The sequence below is a fragment of the Sparassis crispa genome (genome assembly GCF_003851025.1).
Source record: "Sparassis crispa DNA, contig_000004F, whole genome shotgun sequence".
NCBI lineage: Eukaryota > Fungi > Basidiomycota > Agaricomycetes > Polyporales > Sparassidaceae > Sparassis > Sparassis crispa.
In genome coordinates this window covers 69,747-83,186 of record NW_020939751.1, presented here as the reverse complement: position 1 = coordinate 83,186, position 13,440 = coordinate 69,747, and the positions used below count along the sequence as shown (strand labels likewise).

Below are 13,440 nucleotides of genomic sequence, written 5' to 3'. Positions count from 1 at the left end.
AACTCCGACGCCTCGACTACTCTATCCTTCTAATATCCTTACAATCTTGCTGCGAGATTAAGCCGAGCTGCAGTGCTTGCATTGGACGTGCGAAAGGACCGATGATGCAGGGAATAAATCGTGCACCATCATGGTACGGCTTGAGGGGACGAAATACTCTGCAAACAGATGGACTCCAGTCAGTAAAAGCCTGTATTTGCTTCGAATTCATACTTCGGATCACGTCTTTCGGCCATACCCCTCACAAGCTTCTTGGTGCGACGGCGTTTATGTGACACTGAGTCGGACTGATCATCCAGCTCAGTGCTTCCGCGCTTGTGCCCTCGGGCATGGGCCTTGTCCTCTTTCTCGTTGTCGTCCTCATTCTCGGCTTCGATCTCCATCTCACCTTCACCTAGCTCCACCTCCTCATCTTCATCAGTATCCTTATTCGCGTGTGAGTAGCCATTATCTTCGTCGTCCTCCTTACCTGAATCACTGCTGTCGTCTTCGTCACTGCTTTCTTTTGCTGGAAGTGCTCTCTTCTTGCGGTGGTCAGCCGGTTCTCGATCCAGATGTGCCTTGGTGCTCTTCTTCTTTGGTGGACGCACCTCTTCATCTTCGTCCTCTGAGCCTGTAGTTCTGGTACGTGCTGTATGTTGCACTCGTGAAGATGCGGGAGCTTTTTGAGAGGAGTCCGAGTTAGCCGGAGGATAGCGAGACGGCATCTTGATTGAAGACAGTGGGTTGCGGTGAGAAGGTGAATGTTTCTTGGCATTGGTACGACCCATGATGAGATTAATACCAGAGGGATAACGCAAGGATCAGCAGGTGGATATTGGCTGTGCAAGGGCAGAGGCGTGTATAGAGGACACGGTCACGCAGTGCCCCAACGCGTTTTCGCGTCTGTCACGTGGTCGCTCCTGCAGACGATAATCCTAAGTCTCGACCACCTCTCCATAGGCTCTCTCTCTTGGCTAAATGCGGCTGGCACCTCTGCTACTGATATTCCTGCTATCTATATATATGACACTGAAGTGCCTAGGATGCCTCAAGGAATTTAAGCATGCCCGAGGACTCAGCAATCACACAGGTGGTGGCGGATGCAAGAAAAACCGCGAGCTTACACGCAAAGGGCTGCATGTGCACGAAGTCAAACACCTGAGGAAGAAAGCGGAGAAGAAAGAGAAGAAAATACGCGCTAGGGAGATAAGAGATATACGAGCCAAACCAGTGCAAGAGATAGAACCTGTACGTTACTAGTTGTGCCGATTTGAGTGTTTTAGCCGTCACTGCCGGGCCTGATTCATGGGAATATATTCTGTTGCTTCTACAACATGCATTTTTCATTTTGATGTTGTACTGAATATGTGTTAGGCTCTGTTTGAACCTGGTGACCTCGGGTACGATGCAGCAGAAGGCATGCCGATCGAGCCTGCACCTGCGGCTGAAGTAGATGCCATTCCTGAAGTCACAACATGATCTGGACGACGACTTCGCGTGCCAAAAGGTCTGGCTGACTATCTTCCACAACCGTTCCGTGGTATACCGGCGCATATACGCAGGCCGCCGCGAGAACAGAGGGTATTTAGGCCATATCATGGCCAGGTGGACACTTTGCAGGGGCAGCAAGACCCAACTGCCGAATTTGCTGCTTTGGTAGTGGAGAATGTCCCCGCTATAGACACAGCTGAGCTCTCGATCAAGACTGAGCCGAATGAATTTGGTTTGTATCGTGTATACAGCGTCAAACCCCAGAAGGACCCAGAGGACGAAACAATTCTGGATTCTCTGTGCGACTCACCGACGTTCATTACCACACCAGAAACAACTTTGTGTGGACGTAATCCACTTCACCGTCTTCGCGAAACCTTTACAGATACTCTGCAAAGTACCCGCGATAATTCACTCCCTTCCTGAACGTCACTACCTACCGGCTGTTAAACTGGATGTACGGCACTTCTGATATGAAGTCAATCTCCGAAGTGGACAGTCTCATTCACGATGTGTTGCTCGCAGACGACTTCGATGCCAATCACCTCCAGAACTTCAGTGCTGCGCGCGAGCTCAAACGCCTAGACAAGCATTCTCAGACATCAGATGCCTTCGATATCCCGACAACCGCGACGCATGGACTTTCTGTGGGTCCGTTGGTTCGGTCGTGATCTTACAGCACCTGGTGGCTTCGGGACCCGCCGCTTGCACCGCGTCGGCTTCGTTGATGTTGACGATTACAAGCCATTTGGATTCCTCAATCCTGATGAAGTTCTCCGAGGTGTTCACCTTATTCCAGCATTCGCACATGGATGAACATCAAGTCTTTTACCTCCTTCCGTTGCGTGACGGTCTGACAACAACGATGAGGACTGGCAATTCTATTACGTTAATATGTACGTGTTTGCTATTATTTCCTTCATTTTATTCTTCTTACTGTCGCTCAGGTTCATCGATCGTGACATGTTTATGAAATACCTCGGTGGTGCTGTCGGACACAAGGGAGCCAGTGTCTCCCCCACGGAGGACAATGATGGGATGGACATAGACGACGATGAATCGGATGATGACAATCAATCTGTGGACTCGAGAGTGCAAGACGAAGACGAAGACGAAGATGAAGATGAACATGAAGACGAAGACGAAGGCCCGATTGCACAGGAAGAAGACGACTACGGCTATGATATTTCGGACGACGAAGAAGACGAGGAGGGCGCTGGAGATGAAGGGATTGATCACGAGGAGGAAGATCTTGGTCCGGAGGACGGCGAGGATGGTGAAGAGGACGAGTACGGCGATGAAGGCTATGCGCCGCTGTAGCACGCGAGTACTCGAGAGTAATGTCACACCCTTGTATATAATATCCAGCTATATACAGAATAACTGCCTACGTCTGTATACCGTCTGCATACCCAACCGGACTCTGCCGGGATATGCATATCTATGTCGGGAGGACTTTGACATGCAAACTCATACCACCTCGCTTGCCTTTTACAGCTCGCTGCATCGCGACGCAATCTGACCCCTGCTTACAAACCCTGCCTGGCGTTGCAGAGTTTGGACACTTTTGCTGATGAGCCAGCCGGCTAGCCAACATTACTCGTTTCCCCGTTTCTGCGGTAGCACCCTGACGATTCGCACTAGAATGTAACTCTTCACTGAAGCCTTTCCTCGTATTAATCTTGTCTGTGCAAGCCCGCTATTCCATTCTCACTGCAAAACACTTCAAAGTTTGGAATGGCCATGGTCCGATGTGGCAACAGACAGGCACGAGTCAAATGGAAATCTGTAGTGTCCAGACGCCGCATTGATTACAACACCTGGGAATGATGACGTCGTTCAGTGTGCCCGACAATGCTATACGATCCTGAACTTGACCACAGAGGCTGCAGCTGTTCCAAAGCTGAAATCTGTGCCCCATAATGGATAACAAGTTGCGGCAGCCCATACGGTATGCCAACCATACAATCCTCGGTGTCCCTAATAATAATCCTATATCATTGGGTGAGTCACAACACAGCATTTCAGCAACGGTCCTGTACCAGCATGACGTCTTGGTTATATAGATTTGAGGATATAATGCGGTTCCTTTGTCAGATGTTGTTCTGGTCCTACCCTGCGGTACAATATTCCGTTCAACACTATCGTTCTTAAGCCCGGACCAGATCAAAAAGAGCATAAACCGGTAAGTGGACCTCGAAATGGAGCTCTGAGTATTGCCTTCATATTCAGGTATTTTTACAGCCATTTTTTCTGATATGCGGTAGAACGTATTCTGTTCGACCAACATCGTGAACGGAAATTGCTCAGTCCTGGATGCATTGCTATGGATTGACGCCATACTTATGTTCCCACACTCAAACTTTAAACACCTCTTCCACTACAACGTCTCACTCGCCTTGGTGAACATTACCTCATGTGCTCTCAACGTTACGTCTGCTAGTTGAGACTTCTCGTATTTACTCGCGGTTAACCTCTCGTTACCTCTTGCAGAGGTACGGCAGGCGTCCAACGGCCCGGCCGCCCGACAGCAGGAAAACCGTGTGCCATAAATCTCTTCCATATCGTCCACACGATGCTTGCACTCTCTTCACTCTTGATTGCATCCCACACCCACATCCACGATGGCTGAGACGATGCACGTTGATAAGCTGTTCAAGCTCGACGGTCGCATCGCGTTGGTTACTGGCGGTGGCACTGGGATCGGCTGGATGATCGCGCGCGGCCTCTCAGCAAACGGTGCGAAAGTCTACATAACAGGGCGACGTTTGGAGGTATTGGAAAGGGTAGCTGCGGCGTGGGCGCAGGACAGTGCGGCGAAGGGGTCGATCATCCCGTGGGTGCTCTCGCACATGTTACTCAATCTCTGACATTCACGGGTGGATGCCAGTCTGCAGTTAGATGTCACCGATCGCACAAGCATATCCGCCGCCCAAGAGCTCATCGCGGAGAAGGAAGGAAAGCTACATATCCTTGTGAACAAGTGCGTCTGCCAATATTTCTCCCACAATGATTCCGTTTCTCATGGTCCATCACGCGACCCAGCGCGGGACAGACGGGACCCGTTTCACCCTTTCTGAACGATATGTCTGCGCCGCAACACGCGGACGCTGAGACGCTGGGACGCGCGCTCTTCAACAACGAGTCCTTCGAGGAGTGGGCAGGCGTGTACAGCAGCAACACCTTTTCCATCTTCTTCGTCACTACTGCTTTCCTCGGTTTGCTCGCCAAGGGCAGCACGGACGTCGTGGGGTACCCGTCCTGCGTGATTAACATTACGAGCATCAGCGGGTATATCAAGGTAGCGCAGAACCACGTCAGTACCGTGTCTTTTCCTCCCACTTTCCTTCGTACTTCCGCTGATAAGGCAACCGGGCTTCCAGTTTGGTTATAACAGCTCGAAGGCTGCTGCGTCGCATTTGACGAAGATGCTCGCGACAGAATTCGCACTGAAGAAGGTACCCGTGCGTGTATGCGGCGTCGCACCTGGCGTGTACGAATCGGAGATGACCTTCGACACTATTGGGCCAGACAAGGTGAACATCGTTGGCAAGGGACTCATCCCCGTGCCCGCGAACAGGCCCGGGACGTGCGTGGCCTTCTCATAGGATTTGTGGCCAGTAGCTGACTTTGGTTGTAGTGCACAGGAGGTGGCAGGGACAGTCATCTACCTCGCATCGCCAGCAGGGTGCTACACCAATGGCCAGGACATCATCATTGACGGAGGCTACACTGCGGTCAATCCGTCCACGCAATGATCTCTGGCCTGTGTATAACGTAGAGGAAGCCATACCCTTGTAGAATCTTTGTATGTACTCAGCCATCTAGACCTCCATTGATGTATGGTCCGATTGTATTTCTACTGTTCTACAAGTTGTGCATAAGACATGCGAAATACAGCGAATTTGCGGTTTATGAGTGAGCAAGAGCCCGGACGTCATCGTCACACGCGTGAGTTCACAACTAGGTCGAAAGAGCATATACTGTAAATACATGTCTGCGATTACTGTGAATTAGAGGCTCAATCGGAACATCACCACTAGCAGAGACCTGAGGAGGACGAAGGGCATAAGGAGATCTAGAGCAGTGGCATCAGGAGGTCGGGCTGGGACGAAAATGAGGAAACTAGTGAACTCCCCGGCGAGAGACCGTCCCAAGCTTCGCAGTGTCAACCTCTGCCCCATGCTTCCAAATCTTTAATCTGACGCCACTCCTTCTCAGGCTGCCTACGGCCACCAGATCAATACCCACACAGTCCCGAAGGTGTACCTCGGAGATACACGAGGCAGTACGAGCCCTGCGGCTGACAGCGGCCACCAACCCCTGGCCCGACGCGAGTTCACACTGAACGAGCTCCAGCAACTGCAGACACACGCCAGTACTACGCACCCGTCCCCAAAGTACCCCACCAAGAGCGATAAGGAGCGAATCGAGAATGAGCGTCCCACGTAGAGTAAGATGCGCCAGGCGAGGCAGGCTCTGCACAAGCGCACATGTGAAGTGTGCATCGAGCCAGCAATGTTCAAGGTAGAGGTATTCGAGCGTGACAAGCGGCGGCAGGACGCGCAGAACGCGGCGCAAGTGGGGAAAAACCGTCGGCTGAGGGCGGTGAAAGTCGAAAACCGGACGGGAGGAAAGACGGAAGGTATGCACAGCGGGAAGAGAGACGTACGCAAGAAGATAGAGGACCATGGAGGGGATGGTACGGCCCTCAATGTGCAGCTCGAGCGTGCGGAGGAATGGCAAATGTACTGAGCGCGATGAAGGCGCCACGCGGCTAGCTATACCGTCTGCTGTCCACGGAAAGGTAAGCCGCAACTCTCGCAGACACGCAGAGACATTGAGCATGTACAAAATTTCTGAAACCGCCTCGTTCGCTTGAGTGAAACCATGGTGGGTATAATCGAGGGAGGTGAGGTGCTGAAATAGGGACGGCAGCCACGCCAGTCGGATGCCACATAGAGTGACCTTGCGAAGCCGTGGTGCGACGCCGTCGAATAAGGCAAACTCCTTCGTGTCGTCATTTCCAGGGTAGACCAGTATAAGCTCCTGTAAAGCGAATGCGCGCAGTCTGGGACTATGCCCACAACACGCAGATAGCGCCGCATTCCACAGATACGGGGCGTATGTGGCAAACCTGATCTCGAGTGAACGCCAGCGAGAGATGTGGGGCATGATGAGGTGCATGCACAGTAAGACTGCCTGTGCATCGTGATATTGGATGCGGGTTGCCCGATAGAGTGGAGGAACAAGCTCTATGTCGAGAGTGCACGCCTTCGCTCGTAGTATGCGCTGCGTCCACATGTAAGAGCGCGAGTCGAGGCTGATGCGCCTCCACAGCGCAGGTGTATGCTGGGCTAGATCGCGCCAAGTTCTACATACATGCGAGACCCGCATAGGCAGCATGTCATCATCTTGTGCTCCAAGAACGAAGAGGAACCCTAAGATCTCGTTTGGCAATAGGGTGATGGGATGTGCTCGCAGGAAGTTACTGGAAGAGCGAGTTTGAGAATATATTTGGACTACACGCGAACAGGGTGAGAGATACGTGAGACCGCATATTTTTGGCTTAAGCTTACGATGGGCCACATTCTTCCTCCTTATAAGCGTCAATGTTTCGTTATAGAGGTGAACTGGAACATAACTCACTCAGGAGCATATATGGATTTTATTACATCGAATATTGAACGAGACGGCTTGTGAGGGCGAGGACGCCTCAGAGAGAAAGGCATTGCGTCAGGACAGCGAGACCAAGCGCGTCGCACGACGCGGGTATCTATACGTCCAGCATTTAACCACAACCGCTCTTTGCCTCCATAACACATAGTAAGCAGATACAGATAGGAGTGGCGACGAAGCTCCATCCCGGTAAGCAGTGCATAAAATAGACAATAGGGCGTCTCTGAGACAAGCAAATGCAGCGAGCGTTCCACAAGTATGTAGACCGCCAGACTGAGCAGAACCGGGCGTGCACCATCTCCGAGTGACCCATAACGTTTAGCTCAGTTGTTGTGCTGCAGGTGTTGCCAGTCACGGTCCTGAAGCAGAAAAATAGACCCCGCTAGCTGACAGACAAATGCACGACTCTTGGGCTTGAAGCTGAAGCTTGCAGTTTCAAGCTCTAAGACTTGAGTACCGTCACGGTGAGGCTTCCGTTAAGATTGCAGGTGGGCGCTTAGCGCTTATCGATTATCACGCATGCATCGTGATCTGTAATGAAACGATGCACAAGTCGACAGCAGCGATCGGAATATTCCTTCATAGTAAGAATTGACTCCTTTGGCCTGAACGTTACGCCCGAGTTTTGTCACTCTTGCGATTGTGGCTATTTACCTCCCGAATTTCTAGTTCATACCTGCGCTATATGACATGTATATTGCTGAAGCTCCGTCGAATATACACGAAGTACTGTGAAATTATGTATACAAATGCGCACACGATGACTGAGTGGATGGACAAAACTAGATTACACAAACATTTCCGGCTACACAGTAGCGTTCCAAACGAGAATTGAAGTCCACTCTTCACTTCTCCAGGACTCGGTACACCTAGGAGAATGATAGTAAGCATGTAACCCTTACACAGGGCCTGCATGGGTAAGAGCGCACCTTAACGGAACCACTCTTGAGATCCTCCAGACGGTAACTCGCAGACTCAACGCTCTGCGAAAAGTCGAGTAAGTCGTAAGTCGATGTAGCTGTATTTGGAACCAACGCCACATACCTGCTGGCCGACATGCTGATTTGCTTGGAATACCTTCACCTTCGCTTTCTTCACTTCGTAGTCCCCGATGATGGCGATAAGCGGCTGACCCACGCCAACATTCTGGTGATATGTCTGCAGACCCTTGTGCCCCTTGAACTTCGCATCATGCACAACGATGATGTCGCCAGGTAGGAGGTCACTCGCACGCCTCTGCACAGCCGAGCCCGTCTGCGCATAGATGAGATACCCGAACGAGTCGTAGGGAGGGACAGGCTGGACAGCATTGGGTACTTCACTGAGCACTGCAGTGACGAATCCGACGTAAGAGCCATCACCAATCAATGCTTTCTTCGACTTCTCGAACGACACGGATGCAACTTCGTGTATCTGAACACCTACACGACCCCACTGTGCCACGAGATCATCTGCTGTGAGCTGTTGTTCTACATGAGACGACCCAGCATGTCCCGAGGGAATCTGACTGGACGGTCTCGAGGCGTTCGTCTTGGCTGAGGGAGGCGGAGGATAGCTAGTGGAATCCTCAGACCACTGCGCAGAAAGCGACAAGTCGGTCTCAGCACCGAAGTCGACTTGAGGAACATTTGGCATTTCCCACTGGGAATCACCCGATTCCATGGGATGAGGTTGTAACGGCGGAGGCGGCGGTACAGAACGTGCAGGAAGACGCACCTTCATGCTAGCAGTACGGGGTGGCAGTACGTGCGGATAGTTGTCAACAGTCTCAGCTTCATCAACCATGACGTAGTCGCTGTGCGACTCGTGGATAGGGACTGATGGGCGAGTCGAGGGAGGCGGAGGAGCCGGGGCGGGTGGATAGCCGAATGACGCCGGTGACTGAGCAGGAATTGCCCTGCTTGTTCGTGGAGACGACGCAGCAGCAGGTGAAGGCACCGATGGTACAGGAGGGCGGGTTACTTGTGGCACAGGAGGACGCGTTACCTGAGGCACAGGCGGCGCGCGCTGCACTTCTTGCGTGGAAGGGTGTCTACCTCCTCGGAAAGGAACAGGAGGAGGAATTTCTTCCTCAACGTCTGCATATGTGACTTCTTCAGCCTCACTCTCTTCTAGCTCAATATGTTCACCTTCGTCAGTGATGCTTACGCTCTCCAATTCTTCTTCATCTTCGCGAGTCGCCGGAGGCGGGGGTGGAGGAACCGGTAACGTGCGGTGAGGCGGCGGGGGTGCCCTGACTTCCTCAACGTCCTCCTGAGCAGGTCGGGCCGACTGCGGAGCAGGAGGCGCCATGGGCGTAGGCAGCATTCCAAATCGCATTCCTCCCATTCCCGCTATCCTTGCAGCAATACGCTGCTTCCGTGCAAATTCGTCCTCCTCTTCCGGCGGCTGCTCAGATTCTGGTTGTTCTCCAGATGCTGCCGACTCTCCAGAGTGATCGACCTCCTCGGAGGTAGGTCGCGTCAGTTGGGGAGGACGGACAGGCGGTGGAAGAGGAGCTCCAAATCTGATCCCTCCCAGTTTGGCCATTCGTTCGGCAATGGTATGACGTCGCGTCTGTTCAGATTCTTCCTCTGGCTCCGGCTTTTCGGTAGGTGTCTGCTCTTTATCAGTGGCCGGAGCAGGTGGACGGGGTGCTTGCATAGGCTGAGAAGAGGGCTGTCGCTGGACGCCTGATGTCGCCGCTTCAGAGACAGTGTCCGGACGAATCGTGTCAGACATAGCGGGTGTAGGCTTCTGTGGACGGTAGAAAGCTGGGTCGATCGGGTCTGAAAAAATTTAAATGAGATGGAAGAACTTGCTTAATCATAGCCGCATACTCACCGACATCAGATTCGTGCAGTATCTCTTTTTCTTGAGCGGCTGGCGGCGGGCGGGTCGGCGTTTTCACCGAGCTGGGCGACGGTGGTGCCTCTGCCGACATTCGCCTCACGGGACTCAAAGATGCACGAGACGCGATGCTAGGTTTGCGTTGTGGTGGGACAGGCGGAGGAGGGAGTACCACTTCCTCTACAGACTCAACCTCTTGATGATGACTCACAGGGGGCGGTGGCGGGAGCGAAACTCGTCGAGGAGGTGGTGGTGGCGTGACATCCTCTTCCTCCTCAATTTCGTCGGGCTCGCTAACTTCGTACGGTCCAGTGGCTACTTCATACTCTGGCTCGAGTTCCTGCGCTTCGCGCTCCTGCTCGTCATCCTCATATATTGATGTTGATTCCGGCTGCGAGTACGTGGATATCCGATGATACTCCGTGTCCACGAACTCATCCGAATCCGACGCAGGCGTTTCTGTTCCGATGAACCGCGTGCGTTCAGGATGCGCCGGCGGCAATGAAGCCCTCCTGCGAGGTGGAAGCGATTCTTCCTCCCCTTCCGCAAGTTCTGTTATAAGTGGTGGGGGAGGAGGAATGCGTGGAGGTGGCGGTACGGATAGGCGATGCAAGGAAGAGCTACGAACCGGAGGAGGGGGGGAGAGCACTGGCTCGAATTCCTCGGTAGATGTTTCTCTCGGCGGTGGCGGGGGCACTCTCGGAGGGGGAGGTACGGACAGTCTCTTCGTCGGGACACGCGGAGACAACACAGGAGGCGGCGCTGGTGCTGGTACCAGAGACTCTACGACAGGCGCCGTTGGTGGAGGCGGGAGAGCTCTCGCAATATGGGGTGGACGAACCGGAGACTCGTCGTGGAGGACTGCGGCTGGTGATTCCTGTCTGTGATCGTCGACAATGTCGTCATGCGAAGGAGCTACATGGCGCTCATCATTCTCAGCTGCGGCCGAAATAGTATGCTTATCGTAGGCGATCTGCTCAGACTCGGTCTCGTGATAGTCGCTTTCTGCTTCTTCCCCTTCGTCGTCCTCTTCGACGTCTTCCAGATGCAATTCATGTGCCGCCTCGCGGGTGGATTCAACGTCGCCGCCGTATGCATGCTCAACATCTTCCTCACGCGGCTCCTCGCTGAGGATATGTTCAGCAAGCACAGTTCGTTGATCTACAGGAAAACAGATCGATCAATAACTACTCGTATATCGCGGCCGCCTGCACGCAGCATAAGGGCATTAAAATTCACCATCCTGAGATAACCTCTTAACCGGCGCCTCTGGTTCGACATTCGAATGGACGGAACCGACGCTACCCTTCCTACCAAGTGACTCGGACACTGTTGGCGGCTCTGCGACGACGCGACTAGCAGGGTGGATGTGGGATTTAGTGGAGTCGGTGCTTGCCCGTCGAATAGGACTGCGGGGTGAGACGACGTCCGAATCAGTACTCTTTCGGCTAAGGCTCTCATGTCGCTGGGCCGTTACAATTGGGGGCGCTGCAAGAGGGGATGCTCCGCCAAGCGGCGTGACACCACCCGACTTGGCCAACCGCTCGGTGATGCGCTTGCGGCGAGCGACCACGTCCTCTTCAGTTTCCTCGGCGGACTCCTCAGCAGCGGCTTGAACAGGGGCTTCCTCAGTTGCAGCGGCAACCTCAGGAACCTCCGCTTCTGCAACTTCGAGTCGCTCCTCCACTTCGACCGGCTCGGGATGGTAAACTTTGGCAGTCGGCTCCGCGATCGGCTGTGGTACCTCTTCAATCGCTTGATGAACTTTGGGGGTCTCGACAGGAGCTTCGTGCTTCTCCTCAGCCTTGGCGATTTCGGCCTCAACCAGAGCGACCTGCGAGTGCGTGATCTCAGGCTGACGATTGCCATGTGGTTCCAGGTCCTTCACCTCAACAGAAGTACCCTCGCTAGGCTCCGCCGAGGCTATCTCCGGAGTTGTGCCTGGAATCGGGGAAGGACTCTCGTGAATGACCTCGTCGAGCACTGGCGCGGGCGGCGCGGGAGACTTTGCTACGCGCTTTCTCGGAGGCACAGCTCGGCGAGGACCAGCGGGAACTGGCATGGGCGACGAGCGCACGCCAGAGGAGGCAGAGTCTGTTGATAAAAGAGATGCAGAATCCTTGCCTCCAGTGTCTTTACCGTCAAAGTAGTCTGGAGTAATGTTATCAGCACTGTACCTAGCAGACTCAAGAGACAATGCCCGGTGAGAAACTCAGGTCTCTGGCGTCAACAGAATATCCAAATCTCTTCAAACATCTGAACGAGTGATCATGATAAAGAGACGAATCAAACGAGTTTTTAAAACGGATGAAGTAGAAAATGGGTAGGATTACCTGGCGACCACCAACCGGCGACCACCACATTATGACGGGCCCAGAGACCGAGTTTATAGTCTAGTGTCGGAGTAGAGATATGCTTACCTGCACTCGCGTCCGTGTTTGACTGTTGTGCAACGGCTGCCTCAGTAAGTTCAGTAGGATGGGATGCAGCGACGTCTGGAAGTGACCGATGTCAGTATATGTTCGAGATTATCCTGGGATGCTAACCTTCGGGAGACGTTGCAGCTGCATGTTCCGCTGGCTTCTCCTCCTCGTCCTTGTGCGTTTCGACCTTCTTCACCTCTGGCTTCCTGCCAAACACGGGCGGGGACATCCCGACCCTAGCACCTCCAAGCCGAGCCATGCGCGCAGCAATTGCAGCACGACGCTGCCTCTCTTCCTCCACAGGATCAGGCCCAGCCTGCGCCTCTTCCCCTTCAGCCGTCGCCTCACTCGCATGCTCTTCTCCTCCAACCGGCTCAGCATGCTCCTCAGCACTAGTTTCCGCATGCGCCTTCGGTGGTTCTTCCTCCTCATCATCGCCTTCTGCCGGGACCTTATGCACGACGGGAGGCGGCTTCCACTTGGGCTTCTCGCTGGTGGGCTTGGGTGGGGGAGACGGCGCTCCGCCGCCGAACGCAGAGAGCCCTTGAAGCGCAGCCATGCGGTCTTTGAGGCTGCCGCCCTTGCCGATGCTCTCCTTCGCGTCTGCAGCGGACATCGTACCCACAGGCTTCTCATGGGCGACCGCGGCATCGCTCTGAGGCGGGGAAGACGGCGGAGAGCGTGGGCGGGGTTTCCACGAGACACCGCCGGCGGGCTTTGGGCGAGGTATGGGAGGTGGAGCTGCAGCGAGCGTAGAGCCCTTGTTCTCGAAGGCAGCGATGCGGTCGCGCAGCGAACCTGGTTTCTTCGGTGGGTCAGACATGGCGTGGATGTTGCTGTCGAAATCGACTGCGCTGCGTGACGAACGCTAGATGATGAGGTCAGGCCGGTGAATGCCGGTTAGACGAGATCAGATTGCCGTTGTATTGGTCGTTTGTATCAACACTAGAAATCACTAGTAAATTCTGAAGCCCTTACAGAACGCGGGCGACGCTTTCGTTTCTTACCACCGTTGCTCCACCGGTTAGCAACTGCA

The 13,440-nt window shown here is 53.8% G+C and overlaps 5 protein-coding genes across 5 annotated transcripts; 2 read left to right on the top strand and 3 right to left on the bottom strand.

Moving 5' to 3' along the window:
- Nucleotides 1–179: 179 nt before the first annotated feature.
- On the bottom strand, nucleotides 180–707 carry SCP_0500260 (hypothetical protein; the record flags this gene model as incomplete). Its single annotated transcript, XM_027758095.1, has 1 exon — nucleotides 180–707. The coding sequence occupies one exon, from the start codon at nucleotides 705–707 to the stop codon at nucleotides 180–182; it is 528 nt and encodes a 175-aa protein (XP_027613896.1).
- A 1,221-nt stretch (nucleotides 708–1,928) lies between these two features.
- Nucleotides 1,929–2,793, top strand: SCP_0500250 (hypothetical protein; the record flags this gene model as incomplete). The annotated part of the gene is made up of 3 exons (XM_027758094.1): nucleotides 1,929–2,120; nucleotides 2,344–2,369; nucleotides 2,421–2,793. 3 exons carry the CDS (start codon nucleotides 1,929–1,931, stop codon nucleotides 2,791–2,793), a joined length of 591 nt encoding a protein of 196 aa, XP_027613895.1.
- A 1,304-nt stretch (nucleotides 2,794–4,097) lies between these two features.
- SCP_0500240 (Rhamnolipids biosynthesis 3-oxoacyl-[acyl-carrier-protein] reductase) lies at nucleotides 4,098–5,231 on the top strand (the record flags this gene model as incomplete). The annotated part of the gene is made up of 5 exons (XM_027758093.1): nucleotides 4,098–4,309; nucleotides 4,364–4,456; nucleotides 4,519–4,789; nucleotides 4,857–5,062; nucleotides 5,114–5,231. The coding sequence occupies 5 exons, from the start codon at nucleotides 4,098–4,100 to the stop codon at nucleotides 5,229–5,231; spliced, it is 900 nt and encodes a 299-aa protein (XP_027613894.1).
- Nucleotides 5,232–5,598: 367 nt separating this feature from the next.
- SCP_0500230 (predicted protein) lies at nucleotides 5,599–7,205 on the bottom strand (the record flags this gene model as incomplete). Its single annotated transcript, XM_027758092.1, has 3 exons — nucleotides 5,599–6,995; nucleotides 7,053–7,072; nucleotides 7,123–7,205. 3 exons carry the CDS (start codon nucleotides 7,203–7,205, stop codon nucleotides 5,599–5,601), a joined length of 1,500 nt encoding a protein of 499 aa, XP_027613893.1.
- Nucleotides 7,206–7,997: 792 nt separating this feature from the next.
- Nucleotides 7,998–13,227, bottom strand: SCP_0500220 (hypothetical protein; the record flags this gene model as incomplete). Its single annotated transcript, XM_027758091.1, has 7 exons — nucleotides 7,998–8,021; nucleotides 8,082–8,135; nucleotides 8,197–9,920; nucleotides 9,976–11,142; nucleotides 11,221–12,132; nucleotides 12,402–12,476; nucleotides 12,528–13,227. 7 exons carry the CDS (start codon nucleotides 13,225–13,227, stop codon nucleotides 7,998–8,000), a joined length of 4,656 nt encoding a protein of 1,551 aa, XP_027613892.1.
- Between the last annotated feature and the right edge of the window lie 213 nt (nucleotides 13,228–13,440).